Here is a 24,616-nt window from a genome sequence, read left to right as displayed (position 1 = left end):
ATAAAAATTAAACTTACCAATCAATTAAAAAATTTAACTTAAAATTAGACCAAATTCATACATTATAAGATTTGAATTTGGAATTTCAAAATTTTATTAGGAACTCCTCTTTTGTTTACTAAGACAGCCTTATTGACCGTCCACTTACGATCATTCTTTTTTATTTTTGATTATGTTAATTTTAGTTGTGATATATTTTTCTAGTGCTAGAGTCTAATTAATGATTGTGTTTTTGGGTGATTTTGATTTGATATATATTTTTTTCTTTGTTTTGATGTTGTTGAGTTTTAGGTTGACTAGAATTCTAGATCTTATTTGATTAGGATTTTTGTTTGTATACAATATTAAGTAGTTGTATGGTTTTAAACTTCTTATTCCATATCGAATCCTAATCACATTCTACTTTGGACTTTTATACTATAAAAGTGGATTTTTAGGCTTTAGAATTGCAAGTAGTGCTTTGAGAGCTCTAGAGAGGGAACATCTTGTAACTCTATCTTTTACTCTAGGTGGAGCTAGAGTGGTTTGAGTGAATGTTCTTTGGAGGTTATTGAGGAAGAGTGTGCAAGAGATCTTGGGTTGTTTTGGGAACCATAAATGTCAATTTATTGTACTTTAAATTCTCAATAATAGAAGAACAGTTTCACTCCGTGGACGTAGGCAAGAGGCCGAACCACGTAAATTCTTGTGTTTTTCTGTTTGCTTATTTTCTCTGGATTTTATCTTTGTTGATTCTTGGGCAATTTCCACAACAAACTGGTATCAGAGCTTCTGGTTCGATAAATTCAAGATTCAACAAGGATGTCGAAAGTTACTAGTTCTACGAATTTTTCAATTGAGAAGTTTGATGGGAAGACTAGTTTCACGCAATGGCAGAGAAGGATGAAAGATCTCCTTGTGCAGTAAGGTTTAATGCGCCCCTTGCTAGGAAAGGAGGAAGGGCAACCAAATAACATGAAGGATGTTGAATGGGCAGAGTTGGAGCAAAGGTGTGTGAGCACTATTCGGCTTTGCATTGGAGATAATGTGTTTAATCATGTTATTGATGAGGATTCTGCTATAAGATTATGGGCAAAGTTAGAGAAAATTTACTTGGCGAAAAGTCTTTCTAACAAGTTGCAGCTTAGGCGAAAGTTGTATCGCTTAAAGATGGAGGAGAATGAAGACCTCATGAAGCATATGAATGAATTCGATGGAATCATTGATCAGTTGAAGAAGGTTGATGTCAAGGTGGAGGAAGAGGAAAAGGCACTATTGTTCCTAGCTTCGCTTCCAGACTCCTATGAGATATTTGTGGAATCTCTTATATGTGGGATGGATACAATAACGTTAGAACAAGCACAAGCAACGTTAATGTCTCGTGAAGCCCGAAAGAAAAGTAAAGAAGGGGATAGAGATCCAAATGGCTTGGCATTAGTAATTGAGGCTAATAGGAGGAAGTCAACTGGTAAGGGATCTAAGGGTGGCAAGTCTAGATCCAACAATGTTCAATGCTTTAAATGCAAAGGGTATGGGCATATTAAAAGGGATTGTCCTACAAAAGGGGATGAAAGTAACAAGAACAAAGGTGAGTGTGCTTTCGTTGCTGAAGGTGATGATTGTGATGTCCTTACAATTTCAAAAAATATGGATGCAAATTCTGATTGGTATTTAGATTCTGCTTCTGCTACTCACATATGTTATCAAAAGGATTGTTTTGATTTACTTCAAGAAGGGGTGGCTGGGAATTTGACTTTGGGTAATAAGTCAATAGTGAAGGTCATGGGTATTGGAGTGGTGAAAATCAAAATGTTTGATGGGGTTGTGCGCTCTTTGGGTGGTGTGGCCTATGTCCCAAAGATGCGTAAGAATCTAATATCATTGAGCCTGTTAGACTCCAAAGGGTATGGATATTCTGCTTGTGATGGAGTAGTAAAAGTCACATAAGGCGACATGGTCCTGATGAGGGGGAATTTGTATAATGGCTTGTATCGTCTAGAATGTGAGGCCTCGAAAGGATGAGAACAGTGCACAGGGGATGGTAGCTACCAAAGTGAGATTTCATTTGCCGAGGAGGTGATGAAAGGTTCCCATGGTGTAGACGATGGTGAAAGGACGAAAAATCTTGCCAATAGTGAAGTGGAAGGGTTGTCGAGGTCCCTTTCCGAAGTCAATTAGTGCCATTGACTTGACGGCTACACAGGTGCATTGGCCGTTTTGTGGAATCAAGTGTTGGACCATGCTTGATTCGGTATGTGTAGTCGTGGTAATTATAAAGGCCAATGATTTAGAAAGTCTTGTGCTTAGAGAGTTGTTCAAGGTGTTGGAAAGTAGGTGGAGTTAGGAAGTTGCAATTAGGTGCGACTAGTGGAAGAGGTTTAAGGAGTTTGAATTCAAGTCAAAGGTGGAGATTTGTTGAGTTTTAGATTGACTAGAATTCTAGATCTTATTTGATTAGGATTTTTGTTTGTATACAATATTAAGTAGTTGTATGGTTTTAAACTTCTTATTCCACATCGAATCCTAATCACATTCTACTTTGGACTTTTATACTATAAAAGTTGATTTTTAGGCTTTAGAATTGCAAGTAGTGCTTTGAGAGCTCTAGAGAGGGAACATCTTGTAACTCTATCTTTTACTCTAGGTGGAGCTAGAGTGGTTTGAGTGAATGTTCTTTGGAGGTTATTGAGGAAGAGTATGCAAGAGATCTTGGGTTGTTTTGGGGAACCATAAAGGTCAATTTATTGTACTTTAAATTCTCAATAATAGAAGAACAGTTTCACTCCGTGTACGTAGGCAAGAGGCCGAACCACGTAAATTCTTGTGTTTTTCTGTTTGCTTATTTTCTCTGGATTTTATCTTTGTTGATTCTTGAGCAATTTCCACAACAGATGTTATGAGGTTTATCTCATTGTGTTTTGACACAGGACCGACCCCTGAGTAAGACCACCCGAATAAGGACTTTAGGCCCCAGATTTGACAAGAACCTATATTTTTATAATTATAATATAATTAAGTATATTAAAAATATACAAAATTAAGGTAATTAATAAAATATTTACCCATTCTCTTATGTTTAATAAATATTTATTTTTTCTCACTTCCACATCCCTATTAATTTTAAACTAATTATTTTATTTCTTATTAAAAATATGTAAAAGTAAAAAATAATTAATAAATGACATATTTTCTCACTTCTTTAATTATGTGTTTAATAAATCTCAATTTTTTTATCACTTTCTAGCTATTTTTTTCAATTTATAATATTCACTCTTGAAATTTTCTTCCTTTGACTTCATATTTTTTCCAAAGAATATGTAGAAAGTTTATTATGTTATTATTTTTATAAAGCTATGAGCTTCATTTATGATTTATAATAAGCATTCCAAAATTAAATACTATTGTTCTAATTTTTGAAAACTTTTGTACTTTAATTTAGAGTTTATATTATATTATTATATTATATTTATTTTATGTGATAGTTAATTTTTTTTGTATTAAAAATTTTGATTGTTGATTTTATATCAATCATTTAAAAAATATAAAATAATTATAATAGTTAAATATTTTTAGTGCTTCATAATAAATATTTGAATATATTAAATCGAACATATGAATTTGGTTGTTTAAAGCTTTCAAAAAATTTTTTCTTAATTTCAATAAAAGGGTCTTATTTTAATATTTTGCTCAAGTCTTGAGATTATTGAGCCACCATTGTTTTGACAGTTGTAGTAAAGCTAAGTATCCATACTATTATTTGTTGTTGTTTAATTGTATATATTTAGCTTAATTTTTCTTTTTGATTGTGTTGTTAAAATTTTTTTTGTTAATTTTTGTATCCAAAATGTTTGCATGCAATGACTAATGCTCATTAAAAGACAAATTTCAAAACAGAATGAATAATTGATTATTTTGAAAATTTGGACAGAATTTTTGGTGGGGAAATAATATTATTAGGAGGTGATTTAGACAACTTTTACCAATTATCTCATCTAGATCAAAAAATTGCCACACCGCATATATCACTATCTCAAGCATTGTATACTTTAGATACATATTTTGACCAATTACAATTGTAGTGTTTTTTTTTTTTGGACAAAATGGTTTGCAAATGCAAAAAATAATACACAAATTGTTGCACAAATGATATGAACACTCAAACCACATTTAGTAAGTTTTTGTCAATTTTGTATAAACTTCATGTTCAATTGCAAGAACGCAATTTCAGAACTTCCGGTACAAATTTCGTATTTTTTGAGTAATTTTTTTCGAATTTTATTTAAATCTGTATTAACAATTTCTTAAACTTATATTCTAGACAAAAGAAATGTTTTTCAACATTATTTACAATTATTATTATTTTTCACAAAATGTTGTTAACATCAATAACAAACAACTGTTACTAATTATACTTTGTTACTCAATTTATTGATAGAATATATATTATTATAAAATTATTTAATTATTTAAAATAATCTTCAAATGATATTAATTAATAACTCCTGCAACAAATTGCGAGTCGAAAACTAATTACCATCAAATAATAAAACCAATGCTTATCATTCAAGTTGCTTACCTGGTTGATTTTAAGTAAATAAAACTATGATAGCACTAACAAATTTTTGATAAATTATTATAATTTTGTTTTACAATCTCATCTTGTGTTAAAATAAAGATGCAGAAAATTATTTCCCTCAAAAGTATATGAAAACATATCACTGATAAGATTAAAAAAAAAAAAAAAGGTATTGAGAAAGGCGATCTAGCTGTCGAGCCAACTGGCAAGTGGTTTTTAATTTCGATTTTACTATTTCAATTTGTTTTAGTCACTCTATTCCAATCGTAATGAATTTAACCTAAATACTTTTATTAAAAGAGATAATTGAGAATATGGTGTTGAATTTTTTAAATTTTTTATTACATGATTTTTTTTATGATGTGATATGTTAATTTGATTATATTAATATAAAATTTTTTTAATAAAAATATTTAAAATTATTTTTTAAAATTTAAAGATATTAATTATTATTTAATTAAAATCAAATATAATTTTTAAGACTCATACTTAGGACGTGCTAAAAAAATTTAATTTGTCTCATCATACCATGATGTCACCAAAATGTTATACAATCCAAATTAGTGATAAACTCTTGACACTGTTGGTAATTATTTTTAAATCGATTTATAATAAAGGTGTAGGAATTAAATTTTATTAAAATTGAGATAAAAAAAAGTACATTTATTGAATTGGAATATAGTACTCTTTCTTCTCAAATTGTTTGTTCTTTTTTGATTTTTGTAAAGTTGAAGAAAAAAAATTGATTTTGGTGTATTTAAGATTAAACTTTAATTTTTTTATAAAATTGATATCCTGTGACTTTTAATATCAAAAAATAAGAAATTAATTTTTTTTTTGAAATGTTAAAATGTAAAAAATTTTAAAAGAAACATGACATAATTTTAGGACATTAAAAAAGAAGAAAGAAAAAAATGTGATAGAAAGAGTACTATGCCTTAAAACGAAAAGCAAAAGAAACGACGTCGTTAACCGCGTGTGTGAAGCTGCTTTCTCCGACTGCGACTGCTGTGAATTGTGACAGTTGGATTTTCGGATATCATCCCGAGAGATAAAATTGAAGAGCAATCCCCAGAAAAGATAAAGCAAAATTCATCCGATAAAATGATCCATTTTTAGAAAAAGAAAATATCATAATCATGGCTTCTCTGACCCTTCCTTCTCTCAATGCTTCAACCATCTCGCGCCTTAATGAGCAGAAAGCTACTTCTTTGAATTCTTCAAGTTCAAGGATATCTTCTTTCAGACGTCGACCCACCTCGACTAATCAACGTTTTGTAATGCTTTCCTTCCACTTTTCCAATCTTTTAATTCAACGGGATTTCGTTTTTCTACTTTTTTTTTACCTTTTTTCTTTGATTTTTTCATTGTTTCTTGTTTTTTCTTTTTTGTGAATATAGCAATGTGGGGTTATTCGAATGCAAGCTGGTGAAGAAGATTTTGAGTTGAAGCAAATGAGAGATATGGCTGCTGCAAAGAAGAGATGGGATGCTATGGTATATTTTCTATAATCTCCAACCAAGTAACTAACTTTTTCTTTCATCTGATTTTCCTGAATTTAGTCTGTCATCGTTGATGAACTAATTCTTTTTTTCCAATGAGTTTATGTTCTTAATAAGTATAATGAGGATGATTTTGATGATACTTCTAAATCCATCGCATTGAAATTTCTTGGGGGTCCTTGTGCTTTAGTAGTAGTAATTTTTTAGCTGTCTTGTGTGTACAGATTAGGCAAGGAAAAGTAAAGGTTCTTACACCTAGGGAGGCAGGTTATGCAATTCAACTTTCTAACAAGCCTCTACTTGACGTTCGTCCATCAAGCGAGCGCGAGAAGGTTGTTATTTATTTATTTTCCAATCACTGTTTTTTTATCCCCAATTCACAAACATAATTGTTACAACTCGTTTCCTTTGGCACTCCTTTCGTCAGCATTGAAGCTACTCTAGTCTTTGTCATTCGTTATGAACATATTTTCATCTATAGTCTCTGTTTGACATACAATGTTGAAAGGCATTATATTGGCATATTCCTTTGGTGTTCCATGTTGAAAGGCATTAATTTGGCATATTGCTCTAATATATTGATTCTTGTTGGGAAACTGGTTAGTAGTTGGTGCCTAAAAATTAATGGATTAACAAAGTTCTGCTTTTTCCCTTTTCTCCCCTTCTTACTTTGGGAATTGTATGTCGTATGGTGTCTTCAAGGTTAGTATAACTTTATTTGTGGTTAGAACATATTAATCTATTTTACTCTGTTTTGAAGGCATGGGTTAAAGGCTCCATCTGGGTACCAATCTTTGATATTGATAACAAATTTGAAGTTGGAACCCTTTCCAGAAAAGTCACCAATTTTGTGATGGGTATCACTCAATTCTTGCTATCTTCTAACTTCCAGAAAGATCATAATAATGGTTTGCCTGATGGAGGTTTGCTTGATAAAACCTATCTGATCTGTTGTTGGGACTGAAATTAAAATTGACTTATTTTTTCTGTAGGGGGTTGGTGGAGTGGCACGCCTACAGTATCTTATGACAGGTGCATTATAAGTTACCTTTGCTCCTCTATTTTGTGCACGTGCCTCTGCACACGTGCTCGTGCATGTCCACTCTCACATATGCATGCACATAGAATAAATTTTGTACTATTTCTCTTGCATTATTTGACAGACAGTTCCTGTCAAAAGTTGAGGAAAAATTCCCAAAAGATGCAGAGCTTATTGTTGCATGCCAGAAAGGATTGAGGTAATTTTATTGTTTGAAGTGGCTGAGAGTCAGAGAGGGTTTGCACTTCAGTATTGGTTTTTGTTTCATTTTGAAATGAACTAATTCTTCTTTTTAATTTGGTTTCAGCTGAAAATGTTATTTGTTACTTAGACAGCAAAATGCTAAATCACCTGGTAGAAGCCAATCATGTGGCCCCATATTGAGGATACAACTATGATTATAACCTTTATTCCTGTTTTTCTAAGGACAGTATTTTTTGTTTTCAATCTTTTATGCACTAATATCTCTCAAAAGAATGGTTTTGTGACAACAAATGCGTTGGAAATTGCTATGACCTTCTGATATTACTGTGCCCTTGGGAGGTCCTAACAGCATTGACTAATTTGACTGAAAGGCTTCAGATAATGGTTTGGAACAATCATATTCTTTTTCTAAAATAATAAAAAGGGATCTGGAATTGTTAATATTCTTCAGAAATAAAGCTGGAGTTATAAGTCTGCATTGCATCTGCACCAGTCCAGTTGCCGAGCATCATAAAAAAAAAAAAAAGCAAATGGAGAAAAAATGGATAGAATTTGATCAAAATTATTGTCATTATCTGATGCAGGTGAATGGGTCAATTAGGACAACTTATTAGGACATCTTATGTCCTCAATTCAGATTTTTGGTCTTTCTAGCCTCACTTTTATGTGCTACCCCACTGTTGTTTTTCACAGTTGGAGTTCATGTCCGTGGATTTGTGTTAAAATTTCACTACATTATGGTTGTGGTTGGGGGTGGGAAAGTTTCACCACTCTGATTGAAAGTGAACTTATATATCTTAAGTGCCCTTTAGATGCTTAACATGGTATTCATTTTCTTGCTTCACTAAATTATACTTTTTCTGACAGATCTTTAGCTGCGTGTGAGGTATTGTGTAATGCTGGCTACAGAAATCTTTTCTGGGTTCAAGGGGGTCTAGAGGCTGCTGAAGAAGAGGTAATGCTGGATAGAATTTCCTTTTAGTCTTTATATTTCTCATTTCCCCACTGATTCTAATTTCTTTTATGTTTGATTATAACTGAAGAAATTCAATTAATTTGTCAAATCTCAACTTGTTTTCTTTAGGATCTTGCCAGAGAAGGCACTCAGCCTTTGAAGTTTGCAGGAATTGGTGGGCTTTCAGAGTTTCTTGGGTACATATATCTCTCATCTCATTGTTTGTTGGACATGCTTCTTGGAAATTATCACATAACTTTTTCATTTTCTAAAATAAATATGAGAGATTAACCTGCCTGGAAGTCAGACTTCTTATGTATAATTTATCTACTTAGTTCCAAAACTGGTTTTGGGAATGTTAAAACCATTTTGTTTCAGTTCACGTTGTGTCCTTATAACTTCTTCAAGTATCCTCTTGTTCATAAGACAAACTTTTCTACTTGAACGTTTCTCTGGCCTGTAGGTCCTTTATATTTGATTGTAGGGGAAAAAAAAGAAAAAAAAATCACCTTTCTATTTATCTAATCATAAAAATGTGACCTTGAGTAGCAAGTGCAATTTGAATTTCAAAATTAAATTTTTGAGATCATGTAACTTATATTTGATTGTATCAGGCAGCACTGCTTTTTCTAATACCCCTTTAATTTCAGTTGGACAGACCAACAGAGAGTTCAAGCTGCCAGAGAAGGTTGGGGTTACCGGTTACTATACTCTGCTCGCCTGGTAATTATTCACTTTGTCATTCCATTAAAGTCACCAGCTGTAGTCTCAGGTGTAGTTACTTGTGAAGATAATCCCATATTGCTTCTGTTGCAGATTGGACTTTTTGTGGCTGCTGATGCCTTCTTTATTGGTGCACAGCAAGTAGGTCGATATCTTCAGGACTTAAGGTCTCACTGACATTATGTGAATCTGATTGAAGGTACTGATTAAAACATCTGAAAGATGACAGTTGAGTTCTTGATCAGTTAATCACGTATTAGAGACCAGAGACTTGTTCAGGATCCCAATTTTGAAAGCCAGAGTAGTTTGCAGAGTTCATGTAGTTACCTCTTTCTTAAGTTTGAATCCTTATGTTGAACATGTTCTCAATCACATTGCATCGGAGATATTCTCTTGCTTGGGCTGTTAGAGAATTAAGTGTATAGTGATTGATGTGTAAAATTATTGAAGGATCCTAACTTGTAAGAGAAATCTTGGATTAGCTGTTAGCTAGAAATATAGATTTCTACTGCAACTGCCTGTAATATATTCATATTCATTCGTTTTATTTTTCCTCAAAATTTTCAAGAGAACTTTCCATTTGTTTTCGAAGTCTATTTCAGTTGCCTACCAGAGGTAGCCATGTGAGTATGCTACGCAGTAGTAGAGTCGTAGTCCTGTGGACAAGCTAAACTTCCTAATTTCTTTATTCATTTCTTGTATTATAAATCTGGGCCAACAGCATGATATATTGCACCATTGTCCATTAATATTGTGACAAGGCATGAAATGTGCTTTTCATTTTGTTTGGAATTTGGATCTGTTGTGGAAGTAAGAGGCTAATTCTGTCTGATTTTATTTGGAAAACGAGAAGAGAAAGAGAATTCCAGAGAAATTAAAAGTAGAGCATTCTAGCCCGGGTTGTCAACTATGACGTCCAGGACATACTTCTTACATCATGCGATGATGCAAAACATATTGATTACAAGATGTTTTGCAGAGTAGTCATCGATGCATCTGTTGTGGATATTTTAAAAGTAGGGGACAATCTATCAATGCCTTCGAGCTTGGGTCGCTATTATTTATTACTTTTCAATTTCAATTTGCATTGATCAAGATAGAGAATCGTAGCACTTGAATGTTTATTTTATTGATTAAGACATGATTTATTTGTATAAAAAATATAAATTCAATTTTTTTAAAAAAAAAAAAACACCGCAATTCACCTCATTACAATTGATTTAGCAAGGAAAAAGCAGGGAACCGCAGTTCACCTCATTACAATTGATTTAGCAAGGCTATGCCCTTTACAAAAGATAACAGGGGTATACCAGTACACAAAGTCTCACACAGCTTCCCCTAGGGACTTCTCTATACTACTGTAACATACCTAGCCTGTTCATCCCTTGTCAAAAAAAGAGTTATTATTTATTTATCTTACTTATTTCTAAACGATGCCTTGATCTAAGGAAAATGTGGTTTAGCAATAACCGTCAGGTCGGCTATCCTGTGCATTGTAATGCCAAAAGTTTCTGTCATATCCAAATCTTTAGCTTCAGTACCTGGGGGAAGCTCCCAATCAAAGCTATGGAGTAGCTGAGCCACTGCAAGCTCTACAGTTGCTGTGCCAAATGTTATAGCTGGGCAGCTTCTTCTACCGGCTCCAAATGGTATCAACTCAAAATCTTGCCCCTTGAAGTCGATTGGACTACCTAAAAATCTTTCGGGTTCAAAGGATTCAGGATTTTCCCATGACTCTGGATCTCTGCCGATTGCCCAGGCATTGACAAAAACCCGTGTTTTGGCTGGAATATCAAACCCATTAATTCTAATATCTTCGGTGGATTCTCTGGGGACTAAGACTGGAGCAGGAGGATGTAAACGGAAGATCTCTTTGATGACAGCTTTCATGTAGTCAAGCTGAGGCAGATCACTCTCTAAGACCACTCTTCTCTCCCCTACAACTTTTCGGACTTCTGCTTGCGCTCTTTCCAATACTTTTGGGTTCATAATAAGCTCTGTCATTCCCCAATCAAGAGTTATGAAGGTCGTGTCTGTTCCTGCAGCAAACATGTCCTGCAAAACGAATAGCATTTATCAGCGGCTATCTATCTACTACTGTGGACTTCATCACATTGGTGAACTTCAATAAATAAAAGGTTCTATCTCTTACCAAGATGATGGCTTTAACATTGTCCATGGTGAGAGGAATTTCATTAGAGACATTTTTCTGTACATCGAGCAAAACTTCCACAAGGTCCTTGCTGCGCTCCTCTTTTTGTCTTTTAGGATTAAGATGTTCATTTATAACCTCATCGAAAAACTGATCAAAGCGTCGGAATGTGTCCTGGAGTCTTGATTTCATACCTGTTAAGTTGTGTATGAACTCCATGGAAGGGAAGAAATCCCCGGTACTAAATCCTCCAAGTAACTCCTGATAATCTTCGAGCATCTTTTGGAAACCATGCCGATCATAGTCTCCTCCTTGTGAGAAATCTCTTCCAAATGCAACTCGGCACAGAACATCATTTGCATATAAGCCTAGCACCTTGCTTAGATTTACGGTGCTGGGATAAGAGTACTCTCCAATTCTATGGATCAGACGGGAAACTTCTTCTTCCCTGACAAAGCCAAATGATTGAACCCGTTTAGCACTTAGTAGTTCAAGAATGCAGATTTTCCGAATTTGCCTCCAGTAAGCACCATAAGGGGAGAAGACAACGTCAGTGCAATCATAGAACAGATGTTTAGCTGAAAAGATCTGGGGGCGGCTTGCAAGTGCAAGGTCATGGGTTTTCATCACTTCCTTTGCCATTCTAGCTGATGAAACTACCACAGTTGGGACTTCACCTAGTTGTAAGTACATGATGGGTCCAAACTTTTCAGCCAGGCGGCGGAGGGACAGGTGTGGCATGCTACCAAGCTGGTGAAGGTTACCAATGATTGGTAACTTTGGAGGGCCGGGAGGAAGATTGCGATTTCGTTTGCTCGATTTTCCCTTCAGGAGAAATTGCAGGAGAATGAGAAGGAAGATGGACGCAAATAGCAAGAAGGGGCTGCAGCTTTCTTTTAGCCATTGAAGGGAAGCCATTGGAGTTCTTTCTGACGAATTGAGGGAATGACACACAAACTTCTCTACAGGTTACATTCAGTTATATTCAGAAGCGTGATCTGACTGATTCCTTGTTTACGGTACTTTTTCTACCACTTGTGCTTGACTTTTGTTACACTTAATTATAACATTCTCTAACCAATGAATTTATTGTTGTCAAATTACCATGTGAAAGAAGTACTATCAGTTATCACTCTCGTAATGATAGTTGAATTTAATTACTTTGATCACTATGCAAACCAGTATTTCAACAGGTCCATCAGTTTAAGGGTGCTTTTCCCTTTTTCCCTACTCTTTCTTGAAGACAAAATAATGTCCGTTCCTTTAGCTATGATATCCTGCAAGACTTCTCTTTTCCCTTGATAAATTTTCACCAAAGATAGTTAACTTAAGCTGAGATTGATTACTTGGTTGAATAACATGCAGACAGGGCATTAGCCAACTTCCAAACCATCCTTATTCAAACAATCACCTAAGCAGTCATCAAGAAAATCAAAACCTCGCGTGTCAGTTTAGTTGTTCACTTTTGTTTGGCAACGTAAGCTGAGGAAATGTGGTCATTAGTTTCTTACAATAGCAGTAACTGTTGTTATCGCTTTCCGCAAGTTGTCAAGTGGTCCTCTGTCTTGTTGCAGGAAATATTACCCAGAGTTCTTTCGCTCCTCCTCATGGTGACAAGAGATCACTATAGAGGATTGTGACAGGAGGACAGCAAAGGAGTTAACATTTTTCTTTGGCCTTATTTCTTTAGGTAAAGAGAAAACTTACTGTTTTAAATTCTTTTAGGTGATAAGTTTAAGCTAAATCTATTACTGTCCATATAGGCAATTTTTGTTTAAAGTCTGGTTGATGCATAGTTAATCTAGCTGAGCCGTGCTTTTTGCTCCCAGGGTGTTAGTTTCTGTTTTTTGTTCCATGTGTGTGTATATAGCAAATGCTGCCCTCCTTTGGCTTGTTATGATGGTAGGGTCCGTGTTATAGCTCCCCAAAAGTTGGGATTCTGTTTTGTATAGATTAACAGGGAACATCCAACTCCCTGATTGATTAATGAAAGACTCACCTTTTAAAAAAAAAGTTTAAAAGAATTTTTTCAAAGGTATAAATAGTTAACGTGCAATAACTGTGACTGTCATGAACTCTTGAGAGTTTCCAACAATCTTTACCAACCTGTAATTGAAATTGCACAGCAAGTGGAGGTGTCAGTTTGTTTGACAATGCTAACCTGTTTCTTTTCCCTTGTGGATCAATTTTAGGCTTTGTTACTTTTACAGCATCTGCCCCACACTACTATGACTGCATTCACGGCTATGGTTACAAAATTTGAGATCTAGTTTGCGGATGGAATCGACTGCATTCCTATTGCCCAGCTCTAGGAGTTACTATTAGCAACTTCAAAAATGTGAACTTCCTTAAAATGAATTCTGGAAAGTGGAAATTGTTAGAATATCTGAATATGTAAGGTTACCTGCTTTCTTTTTATATAAACTTGGCAACGTACCATTTGTTTGCATGAAAGGAAGATTGCAAGAAAAGCCTTGTGTGATGTTTGCGAAAGCTAATAGTCTAGGCTACAGGCGGCATGAATAGCATAACTTTTGTGGTACATTAAGATTCAATTTACTTAGGCATTTTAGGTCATTTAAGTATTTGTTTGATGCCCTTAAAAGTGCAAAAAATAGATTATTTGTCCTTAAGTGAATATCATGAATGCTTTTTCTTTTCTATTTTGCCCAATATCTTACTTTTTGTGTGGTCAAATTTTCACTACAGGATGATTAATTAGATAGGCTTCAATTTTGGTTGGTTAAGTACTTGGTTATACATCATGCAAAGAGGACATTATTGGAAATACAAAAGTCACATGACATACATATTATTAACCAAAAAATTACTACCAATTAAAAACCTTCTCTTATTTATTTATTTTTGTCGATAAATCAGGTGGATTTTATTAAAAAGAGAGGGTACCATTAAAGAGTAACTCTCCCTATAAGAAACAACGCATCCCTCAAAGCCTTAACAACATATACTACGTGCCTCAAGTGGCCCTGAAGCTAAGACAAAGATACCAGAAAACCTTCCTGCCATTGACGGAAAGCTCTCTATACACAGCTCTCCTACGAAACCTTTTCTTACATTTGCCTTCCAAAAAAAGCCAAAATCAATTAAAGTTTTTCTGTTAAGGACCTAAAACATTCATTGGCACCGCCAAGGACCTAAAACACTCTTTGGTTGGTTCTATGTGCTTGGTTTGTGCCAAGGCTTTTGCATCATTCTTATGCCCGAGTCACTGTTATCATTTCACTGCTTGCTCATCTTTTTGCTTAGGAACATGTATGTTTGCTTCTTTTGTTTTTAGTCTAGGATTTGGATTCATATTTCACGCCGACCATGACTTTCTGAGCCATCTTTTGTGAGTGTACAACTTTTCAATGCTCGGACCACATCAATATATCATGAAAAATCTATTGCATCGAGTAAACGACTTGAAATAACATATGAACTACCAAGATTAATAAAAACACATTTAAAAAAAAAAAAAAACATTCATTGGCAGCCCTTACAAGTACTAATTTAACTCCGTCCACTCAAGTTGTGGAGTGGGCCTCCATTTTAACTATTGGTGGTAATTCCATGGCGACAAGAGATTACCGTCCAGGATTAAGACAGAACGAAAATAATGGGATCTTCAAGTCAAAGTTTTAGCCAATAGCCAACAGCTCCATATACCTGTCAGTTACTGCTTTTAATTTGATTTCTTTACTTTTTTTTTTTTTATAGTACGAGATGACAGTGGAGAGTTGAAACTTAGACTTCAATTTTTTTGAAGAAGGGTATATGGTTCATAAGCCAAATCGAGCTGTCATTACTTTTCTCCTTTACTACGCTTATTTATAAGTCAAACAAAAAATAAAAAATTTAATACTCAAAAAATTTTCACAACATTTTTAAAAAAATGTAAATAAAGTTTTTAATTTGATTATATTTAATTAATTAAGTTTTTGTATTTTTATTTTGAATTAAATAAATTTTTATAATTAATAATTGATTAATTATTATTAATCATAATTAATTAAAATATCACTTATTATTTTATATTCACGTAATGTTGACGTAAAATGTCTTATTTAGCTTAAAATAAAAATATAAAAGCTTGATCATACAATAAAAGAATTATGAGTTATTTAAATTTTTGTGAATAATTTAAAGACTTTTTTAGATATTATACCAAGATAAAAAGAATATTTGAACATTAAATCCTTAATAACTCTTCAATTAACATTAACACTATCACTCCGCCATACTCATATCTACACCTAATTTTATGATACATAAATGAATTAAAAAAAACTGAAAGATGAAAACTCATTGTAAAATAACGGGTGGTTGTGTTAATTAGAATTAACATTAATAAGATATCTATAGGATTTGCGACCAATGAATAGGCATCATGTCACTTGTGCGAATCTTGAATCAATACATGTGTGTGTGAATCCCTGTTTTTCTTTTTTACTTTGGAAAACAAGTATTTATGTTAAGTATTTAAATGACATTTGGTACTCTACAATGCAATATGATTATAGATAATATAGTTGTAGAAAAAATAACATTACAGTATTTGATTTACAAGTATTTTATTGTGAATGTAATGTTAATTTCTTAGATTATCCCTATTTATGAAAATAAAAATTTAATATATTTGTATTTTTTTATTGTTTTTTTTATATAATATTATCTCTTAAATATATTTTTAATGTCATATATTTTATTTTCATTTCTTATTATAATCTTATATATTTTATTTTAAATTTTTTTTAAAAGATAATATAAATTTTATTGACAATCACCATCAACTTTCCAACAAAGAATGGCTAGAGTAATAAATAGACATCCCTCGAAATCAATATAAAAAATAAATTATAACATTGCAAAATATTTTTAATAAAATAACAAAGTTAAAAAGGTAAAAATAACTTTAATAAAATTATAGAATGCAATGCAAACTGATTGCAATAATTTTAGATTATAATCTTATTACATCCATTGACTATAATTTAATTATATTATAATTTTATATTATAGTAATTTATTATAAAATAAATATTGTAATATAATTTAGTTAAATATACTACAAGAACGTGCTCCAAATACCAAACCCTACCTTATTTCGAAACGCAAAAGGAAGGAGATAAAAATCTGCTTCAAGGAAAAGCGCAGCCGTTCAACTTAAGATAAGCAAATAGCCTGCTTCAAGGCCTATTTTCAACAAATAAGAAGTAAACAAAGAATACCTTTCCGCTAGAAAGAAGATGGATTTGCAATAGCTATAAGAGGATATCTTCGGTGAGTGGTAAGGCCAAAGGATTCACCCATGTCTAAATCCTCCTCCTTTGCTCCACCAGGCAATGACCAGTCAAACTTGTGCACCAGATTCGCTAGGAAGAGCTCATTTATTTTCATTGCAAATAGGATACCTGGACAAATCCTCCTTCCAGATCCAAATGGAATCAATTCAAAGTCATGTCCTTTGAAATCTATGGAATTGTTCAAGATCCTCTCCGGAAGGAATTCTTCTGGTTTCGCCCACGACAGGGGGTCTCTTCCGATTGCCCAAGCATTGATAATAACTTGAGTTCCTCGAGCAATGTCATAGCCCTTGATCTTGACATCTTCTGTAGATATTCTTGGAACTAGCAATGGAATTGGAGGATGTAAACGAAGAGACTCTTTTATCACAGCTTTTAAGTAGTGCATCTTATCCAGATCATCCTCCGATACGTACGTTTCGTCACCGCAAACTTGCCTGACCTCTTTTTGCAGTTCTTTCATAATCTCTGGGTGCCTCAAGAGTTCTGTCATTGCCCACTCCAGGACTGTGTATGTAGTGTCAGTACCAGCGGCAAACATATCCTATCAAGGGAAAAAAAAATTCAATAAGTCATTTCAGTGTGAAGCTAAAACGTTGAAACTGAAAAAGAAAAGAATGAAGTTAGTTTCAAAATAATTATACTAGTTGGTGCATAATTAAAGAAGTCATGAAGTAAACATGTTCTAGCAGATTAAGTTGCTAGAGAAAATTAAGGTATGAATGTAATCAACACTTATTAAAGTAACACCTCTTTTATCTGCCCTTTATACTAGAAAACAACTGTCTTCTAATTTAGGAGAGGGAAGTACTGAAGATCATCGCTTTAAAAAGTATTAATAAAGTTGCAAGAATGAATATAATTTTGCCCTGTTTCTTGCTTTGTTTTTCCATTTTTAGGTGGTGCGGTTTGGAAGAGGGTGAAGTGATTACCAAGATAAGAGCCTTAACGCTAACTCTCTCAAGGGGAAAGCCGACCGTGTTTTCCCTCTGAATTTCAAGCAAAACATCCACAAAGCTTTTTTGCTCTTCATGTTGAAGCCTGGTATCGTCATGATCATTATGCCCCCTCTTATACCGGTCCATGTGTTCGTCAACCACTCCTTCCAGAAAAGCATCAAACTCCTTAGCCACTTTCTCCATTTTCGCTTCCAATCCGTTGATACGGCTTACCCACGCAAGCCATGGAATATAGTCCCCAACATTGAAACCGCCCAACAACTCAACAAACTCGCACAAAAGCTTCTTAAACTTCTTCCCACCTTCCCCTTCACTGTACTTTCTTCCTAAGGCGGCTCGACAGATAACATTGTTTGTCAGCATAGCAAATATTTCAGTTAGATTTACTGGCAAAGCAGAAGAACTAGACTCTTTAATCTTATCAATTATGAGAGCGGTTTCTTCTTCTCTTACAACGCGAAAGGATTGAACCCTTTTGTTACTTAGAAAATGTAGCACGCATGCGCTTTTCATTTGCCTCCAGTACTCACCATAAGGTGCGGATGATACATCTTTATAATCGTAGAGAAGCTTCTGGGAGCTACTTGATTTCGGTCTGTTTGCGAATGTCAGATCATGTGTTTTCATGATCTCACGGGCAGCATCAGAAGAGGATACAACAAGTACTGGCACACTGCCAAGGTGAAGCAGCATGAGAGGGCCAAACCGTTGAGCTAAGGCACGGAGTGACCGATGAGGTTGCAAACCAATATTGTGGAGGTTTCCGAAAATTGGAAATTTTGATGGAGACGGTGGCAATGCTAGCTTTGCGTTGCTTGTGGAAGGATTGAAAATATGCTTGAGTAGGACTACGAAGAAAATGGCTAGAATGGCGAACAACCAGGGATATGACAGGAAAAAGATTTCATCTTGCTCTGAAAATTTCAAAAATTTCGACATAACTTTCTCCCTTCTGAGTTTCAATTCAACATCTTCTTGGGGACTGAGGGTATTTATCGTGCTATAAATTAATTGTATGGAATGAGAAACATATATCTATAAGCTGTGCCTTATTGTCCCTTTTCACTGCCATTTTCTAATTTGGTCGGTATTTTTCCCGCTGTTTGAATAGTAGCGTATGAGCCACGTTTTCCGGTACTCCGCTTGTGGAGGCTGATTCCGTGGTGGGGATCTTGCCACTGGTCTTAGTTTGGTGTACAAATTTCTCTGACCACAAGAATTTGTTCCGTGGACGTCTTTTCAGGCTGCAAAGGTGTTGAAATGTCGTTACGTGACAGTAAAGAACAAAATAGCCATGGTGATTTTTTTATATTTCTGAAGTTGGAGAGACTTCCAGAATTGATATTTCGCATGTTTCCATTAGAGTTCATTTCAGTGCTTTTGACCCTCCAATATTATTGGTTGTTTTAATTTCGTAATCTTTCGTCCAAAAACGTGTGACGATATTTTGAGATATCAAAGTCTTGTGGTTCTCATCCTTTATTGTTGACAACAAGTAGGATAATCTAGAGGAGATTAATTTTCTGTGTGTGGTAATGCTAAAGGTTTCACTCATGTCCAAATCCTTCTCATTCGCTCCACCAGGCAGTGACCAATCAAACTTGTGCACAAGATTTGGGGAGAGTTCATTTATTTTCATTGCAAATAGGATGACCGGACAAGACGTCCTTCCAGAACCAAATGGAATCAATTGCAAATGATGGCCTTTGAAATCTATGGAATGTTCCAAGAACCTGTCTGGAAGATATTCTTCTCGTTTATCCCACGACTTGGTGTCTCTTCCAATTGCCCAAGCATTGATAATAACTTGAGTTCCTCCTTCAATGTCAGAGCCCTTAATCTTGACATTTTTAGTAGATATTCTTGGGACTAGCAATGCAACTGGAGGATGCAAACGTAGAGTCTCTTTGCTCACAGCCTTTAAGTAGTGCATTTCATTCTTTAAAAAAAAAAAAAGTAGTGCATCTCATCCAGATCATCCTCCGATATGTCTGATTTGTCTCCGGTAACTTTCCTGACCTGTTTTTGCAGTTCTTTCACAATCTTTGGGTGCCTTAAGAGTTCTGTCATTGCCCACTCCAGGACTGTGTTTGTAGTGTCAGTACCAGCTGCAAACGTATCCTATAATGAAAGAAGACATCAACTTCATTTAGTGTGAAAGTAAAGCTAAAAATTCTGGAACAAAAACAATGGTTAAGTAAAGTTTCAAAAACATTAAACTACTTGGTTGTGCACACAAACTAGTTTTAATTAGCACATCCGTTGCTAGAGTCAAGTGATGATATCAGTTGTTAATGTCATGTAAGAATACTTCTACTATAATTTCCAGCTGCTTTATACTACAGAAATCCCAAAGAGTCGATAAAGAAGCTCCGAGGGCTCTAATGTTCTACAGGGTGAGGCCGTCAGGGTTAGAGGCATAAAGTACTAAGTGGGGAAATTGCAATTGTTCCCTGAAAAGAAAATAGTCTAGCATGGAGAAAAACAATGGACATGACATGAAATAGACTTTATGTCGCTCTAAAAAGTGTAGAAAACTCGATGTATCGATCTATATTCTGGGGTTCAGTTCAACTTCTTTTAGGAACTCAGCAGCAATTTATATTGTGCCAAAAAGTATTATCATCATTATCATTATTTTATATATAACAAACTCCAAAATGAATATATTGAATGATATGTATTTCCTTGATGATTTATTAAATTTTTTTCCTTTATTTATAATATTTTTATTAAATTAAATACTAACTAATTGATTGTTAAATTAATTCAAAACCTTTTCCTGCAATAATTTTTCTTAAGAAATCAACAAAATAGACATTATATGTCTTTGATTTCACTTACTATCTTTATTTTTTATTTATATATGTAAATATTAAAAAATTGAAATTCGACTAGCTCATAAATCATTTGAGCCGAGTAGTACAAGAATTCGACTTCACTCATTTATTGAGTAACTATAAGATAATAACAAATTAAATTTAAATATTCATAGAATGAGATTGAATTAAATAATTCACGAACTAACTAATAGTTTAACTCATTTTAAAATTATATACTTTTCACTTTTAAATATCGTGTCAAAACTTTTATAGAAAGGTAAATTTTCTGAACTTTTGCAACTATAAGATTATCTCTTGAAAAAAGGGATACTAAACATTAATTTTCTCCACCCTTAATTTGGAATTTCTTGAAACCACAACCATGTATCAAACTTAGAAGGGAAAAACAATTCCATCATAAATATGTTTCATAGTAATTAAATTATCATTTGAATTTTATTAATTTGTAAATTTATAATTGAAAACTTTATTAGTATAGCTAAGATATGAAATTAAGAATTGCAACTCATTACCTTTCAAAAAAAAAAAAAAGAATTGCAACCCATTAGTTTCATGACAAAGGATGATAGGCTTTTCCTGTAAGGTAAAAACAACTTTAGAAATAAACACGAGCTGCACCACCATGCTTTACACAGTACATAATTATTCAGTCCAATTAATTAGAAATTAGAATGAGCCGTGCCCAAAATACGACTAGTACTGGATTTGAATTCAGTCTAATTATTTCATGTCACTTGGATTTTATTTTAAAGGTGTACAGTCCTGCTGCTTGGACTGCCACTAGTAGGAAGTAGGGGTTGCAACAGCGGGGAGAGGAACTTTTCTATGGATGGCAATGCCTGTAGTCTCAGTCATATCCAAATCCTCCCCTGTTGTTCCACCAGGCAATGACCAATCAAACCTGTGGACTTGGTTGACTAAGATAATCTCATTCATAGCCATTGCAAATGCCATTCCAGGACAACCCCTCCGGCCATCTCCGAATGGTGTGTATTGAAAGTCATTCCCTTTGAAACCTATAGGATTGTTTAAGAATCTCTCTGGTCGAAACTCCTCAGGTTCATTCCAATGGACTGGGTCTCTTCCAATTGCCCAAGCATTTACAATTACCAGTTTTCGTTCTTCTATGTCATAGCCCTTTATATTAACATCTTGGGTTGATACTCGAGGAACTAGTAGCAGAAGTGGGGGATGTAAGCGAAGAGTCTCTTTGATTACTGCCTTCAAGTAATCCATTCTGTTTATATCGTCTTCTGTTATATTTGGTTTGCCACTGCCAATTTCCCTTACCTCATTTTGCAATATTTTCATGACTCTCGGGTGTCTCAAGAGCTCCGTCATTGCCCATTCTAGGACTCTGTCAGTTGTATCAGTTCCACCGGAAAACAAATCATACAAGAAACGAATTTTAAACGAAATCATGTAAAATCTCAATTTAGCCCTGCAAAAACTTTGAGACACTTTAAGGAGGGGATGGGTGAGGGAAGAAACAAGTGATCAACACCGAAGAATCCGACCAAAAACTTGTATAATTTGAAAGGTTAACAGAACCATCTTTACTGGTTGTTTTCACCTGAATAAGAGAATCAATAGTGTAACTCCATCATGGTAATTAGGAAAGACGTAACTACATCATGGTAATTAGGAAAGACGTTGGTCATGAGTGTGGAGTAAAATATAAGAACGGTTTCCATGTTAAAAAATGAAGAGGCTGCTAGAGGGAGACTCCATACAAGGACAACAGCTTTAATGCTATCTCTTCCAAGGGTCAAGTCAGACATGTCCTTTTGAATCTCAAGCAAAACATCCACAAGGTCCTTCCCGTCTTCCCTTTCAAGACTTCCATTACCACTTCCTTCTCTCTTGATTCCATCCATATGCTCGTCAAGTACTTTCTCCAGAAAACTATTAAACCACTTAGCAACTCTCTCGGTTTTAAAATGTGTACCATTGACAAGGTTTATCCAAGCAAGCCGCGGGATAAAATCCCCAATTTTGAAAGTGCCCTACAACTTCATCAACTCCCCAAGCATCAACTGGAACATTTTTCCCAACTCCATCCCCACTGTACTTCCTCCCAAATGCCACCCTGCATATCACATCGTCGATCAGAGTGATTAACATTCCTGTCAAATCAACAGGCCCTGACAACGAACAGGAATCTTTATTTTTTCCCTGGAAGAGAGAGATCTCTTCTTCTCTGACTGTTTTAAAAGTTCGAACCCTCTTGTTTTTAAGAGCTGCAGCCTGCAAATGCTTCTCAACTGCCTCCAATACTTGGTGTCCTGATTGAGAAGTTTCTTAGCAGTCGACATGTCCTGATTGAGAAGTTTCTTAGCAGCGCCTATTTGGGGTCTATCAGAGAAGATGACATCATGTGTTTTCATTATCGTACGGGCTGCATCTGCAGAGGAGACGATAAGTGCAGGTATGCTACTAAAATAGAGCAGCATGAAATCAGGACCATAGCGTTGAGCTATTGACCTTAAAGAGCGGTGAGGGTGGCGGCCCAATTGGTGGAGGTTTCCGAGAATCGGCAGCTTTGGTGGCGACGGTGGTAGGCTTTTATTTGCAGTACTTGGTGAAGCAAGGAGCCATTTGACAAGGAAAATTACGAAGAGGAGGAAGGGAAGGACATTGATACAGAAATAGTGGAACATATTGGCTACGAGGTTATGGTTCATCAAATTCTAATTGAAGGACCAGTTGCTGAGGCCTGAGGTGGTTGTTTGTCTGATTGCCTCGTTTACAAAGTGTTGCTTGTTAATAGATCATCGTATCGTGTTCAACATATAAAAATGTTGAAAAAGAGTGTCGACTATGGCATTTTTTTTTTAATGAGACAATTTTGAATTTTTAAAGCAAATGATCATGAATCTCGTCCGTATTAATCTTGTTGTATCAACATTTTTTTTTATTTGAGGAAAACTCAAGAAATTCAATACTAACTCTTCAAGCAAAAAATATATACATTCATTATTAAGTTTGCTAAGATATTTTTTTAAGATCCCAAAAATAGAATTTTTGCACAATTCGTGTGTTTTGGCTTAAAATTTTGAACTGTGATATTACTTGAGTGCATATATGCCATTCCCTTCTTAGTGATTTTATTGATAATTTCTAAAGCAATGAACAAAATGAGAAACATTACAAAAATTCAATTCCCACAAATTAACTTGTAGCTAAAAAAAGCAAATTAAATTATATATAACAATCTTTATAATTTAAAAGTTAATGACACATCATAATGTAGAATATGATAAACATGTCAACTGTCATATAGTTCTATACATTACTAGTAAACATAATTAACTATGCTATCCGAATAACTAGTTTTCTTTGTAAAGATTTTAAACACACTTGATTAGTGACATGACATGATAATACATCAAATACAAATGCTTGAGTGTTTATAATGAGCCCATGTAACAAGGCAGACAAAGCTAATCAAATATTAACTACATATATATATTATGTAGTGTTACTTTTTCCTAAATCTAAAGAAAATTTTAATATCATACTAATTTAATCAAAGGCATATATTCCAATAAACCATTACTGTGCCTCTTGTGTCGCGTTTAGGAGAGGTGATAAACGTATAGCCATTATAAAATGTATAGTGGCAGGCAATTTAAGTGACATTGAGCCAAAGATATATACTACTGTATAAGTGTTTTTCCCTAACAAAAACTGCCATTTGAATTGCAAAAAGATACCTATATATAGTGTAGACTTTCCCATGTTAAATTCTTCTTCATCTTTGTATTAGATAGGTTGGAATACAAGTAAGGCATGAAAAACGCCAATTTGTATTAAAGAGGGATGGGACAGAATGGATTAATTAAGAACCCTAATAATGTTTATAAAAAACTTTGTTCAACAACTAGTCTTATGCATTTGCGCTTCCGATTTATTTAATAGGATAAGAACCACTGTTTGCATCATTTTATTTGCATTAGAAAACAATTTATGGGTTACACGTTTTTTTTAACTTGTTGAATTTGCTAATCTCACTGATCATCATGATATTTGTCACATTAAATAAACTAAATATTAAAGCCTTAACAAGCTTTTTCTTTTTTATAAAAAAAAAAAAGAAGCCTTAACAAGCTTTCAATTGTATATAATATTATAATCAGATTGATGCTTCTTTCAATAGACAATTAAATAACTTGTACGAGTTTGGACAAATAATTTGCCACTGCTGTCATTTTCAAGAGATTTGACAAATCTTCCCCCCACTAAACCCCATTTTTTTGTTTTTTTGGTAAATTTAGGCACATTAAGGCAGACAAAACTTTTCCCAAAGATCCGATAGTTGTTTTCGGGCGTGATGATTGGGGAAAGGAAGAGAGATTGTAGTGCTTAGCCCAAATCA

The 24,616-nt window shown here is 34.2% G+C and overlaps 3 protein-coding genes, 1 long non-coding RNA gene and 1 pseudogene across 5 annotated transcripts; 2 read left to right on the top strand and 3 right to left on the bottom strand.

The window, feature by feature from the left end:
- Window positions 1–5,602: 5,602 nt before the first annotated feature.
- Window positions 5,603–9,374, top strand: LOC18604986 (Rhodanese/Cell cycle control phosphatase superfamily protein). The gene is made up of 10 exons (XM_018118586.2): window positions 5,603–5,832; window positions 5,956–6,051; window positions 6,282–6,389; window positions 6,818–6,914; window positions 7,050–7,089; window positions 7,221–7,295; window positions 8,168–8,255; window positions 8,385–8,452; window positions 8,906–8,978; window positions 9,072–9,374. Exons 1-10 carry the CDS (start codon window positions 5,695–5,697, stop codon window positions 9,153–9,155), a joined length of 867 nt encoding a protein of 288 aa, XP_017974075.2. The 5' UTR covers window positions 5,603–5,694; the 3' UTR covers window positions 9,156–9,374.
- Window positions 9,375–10,178: 804 nt separating this feature from the next.
- LOC18604985 (cytochrome P450 71AP13-like) lies at window positions 10,179–12,142 on the bottom strand. Its single transcript, XM_018116933.2, has 2 exons — window positions 11,131–12,142; window positions 10,179–11,033 (listed from the first exon to the last, which is right to left on the bottom strand). The coding sequence occupies exons 1-2, from the start codon at window positions 12,046–12,048 to the stop codon at window positions 10,422–10,424; spliced, it is 1,530 nt and encodes a 509-aa protein (XP_017972422.2). The 5' UTR covers window positions 12,049–12,142; the 3' UTR covers window positions 10,179–10,421.
- LOC148763766 (uncharacterized) lies at window positions 12,014–13,554 on the top strand. Of its 2 annotated transcripts, XR_016025538.1 has the most exons (3): window positions 12,014–12,149; window positions 12,705–12,820; window positions 13,323–13,554. It is a non-coding gene; the product is annotated as an uncharacterized LOC148763766 (long non-coding RNA). The 2 variants fall into 2 exon arrangements; XR_016025537.1 differs by lacking the exon at window positions 13,323–13,554 and having other exon boundaries at window positions 12,705–13,122.
- Window positions 13,555–16,270: 2,716 nt separating this feature from the next.
- Window positions 16,271–18,552, bottom strand: LOC18604984 (cytochrome P450 736A117-like). Its single transcript, XM_007037719.3, has 2 exons — window positions 17,369–18,552; window positions 16,271–16,980 (listed from the first exon to the last, which is right to left on the bottom strand). Exons 1-2 carry the CDS (start codon window positions 18,332–18,334, stop codon window positions 16,369–16,371), a joined length of 1,578 nt encoding a protein of 525 aa, XP_007037781.3. The 5' UTR covers window positions 18,335–18,552; the 3' UTR covers window positions 16,271–16,368.
- Window positions 18,553–20,724: 2,172 nt separating this feature from the next.
- Window positions 20,725–23,091, bottom strand: LOC18604983 (cytochrome P450 736A117-like; annotated as a pseudogene).
- Between the last annotated feature and the right edge of the window lie 1,525 nt (window positions 23,092–24,616).

The sequence above is a fragment of the Theobroma cacao genome, chromosome 3 (assembly GCF_053813885.1).
Source record: "Theobroma cacao isolate CCN51 chromosome 3, ASM5381388v1, whole genome shotgun sequence".
Classification (NCBI taxonomy): Eukaryota; Viridiplantae; Streptophyta; class Magnoliopsida; order Malvales; family Malvaceae; genus Theobroma; species Theobroma cacao.
This window is presented reverse-complemented; position numbering and strand designations above follow the sequence as displayed.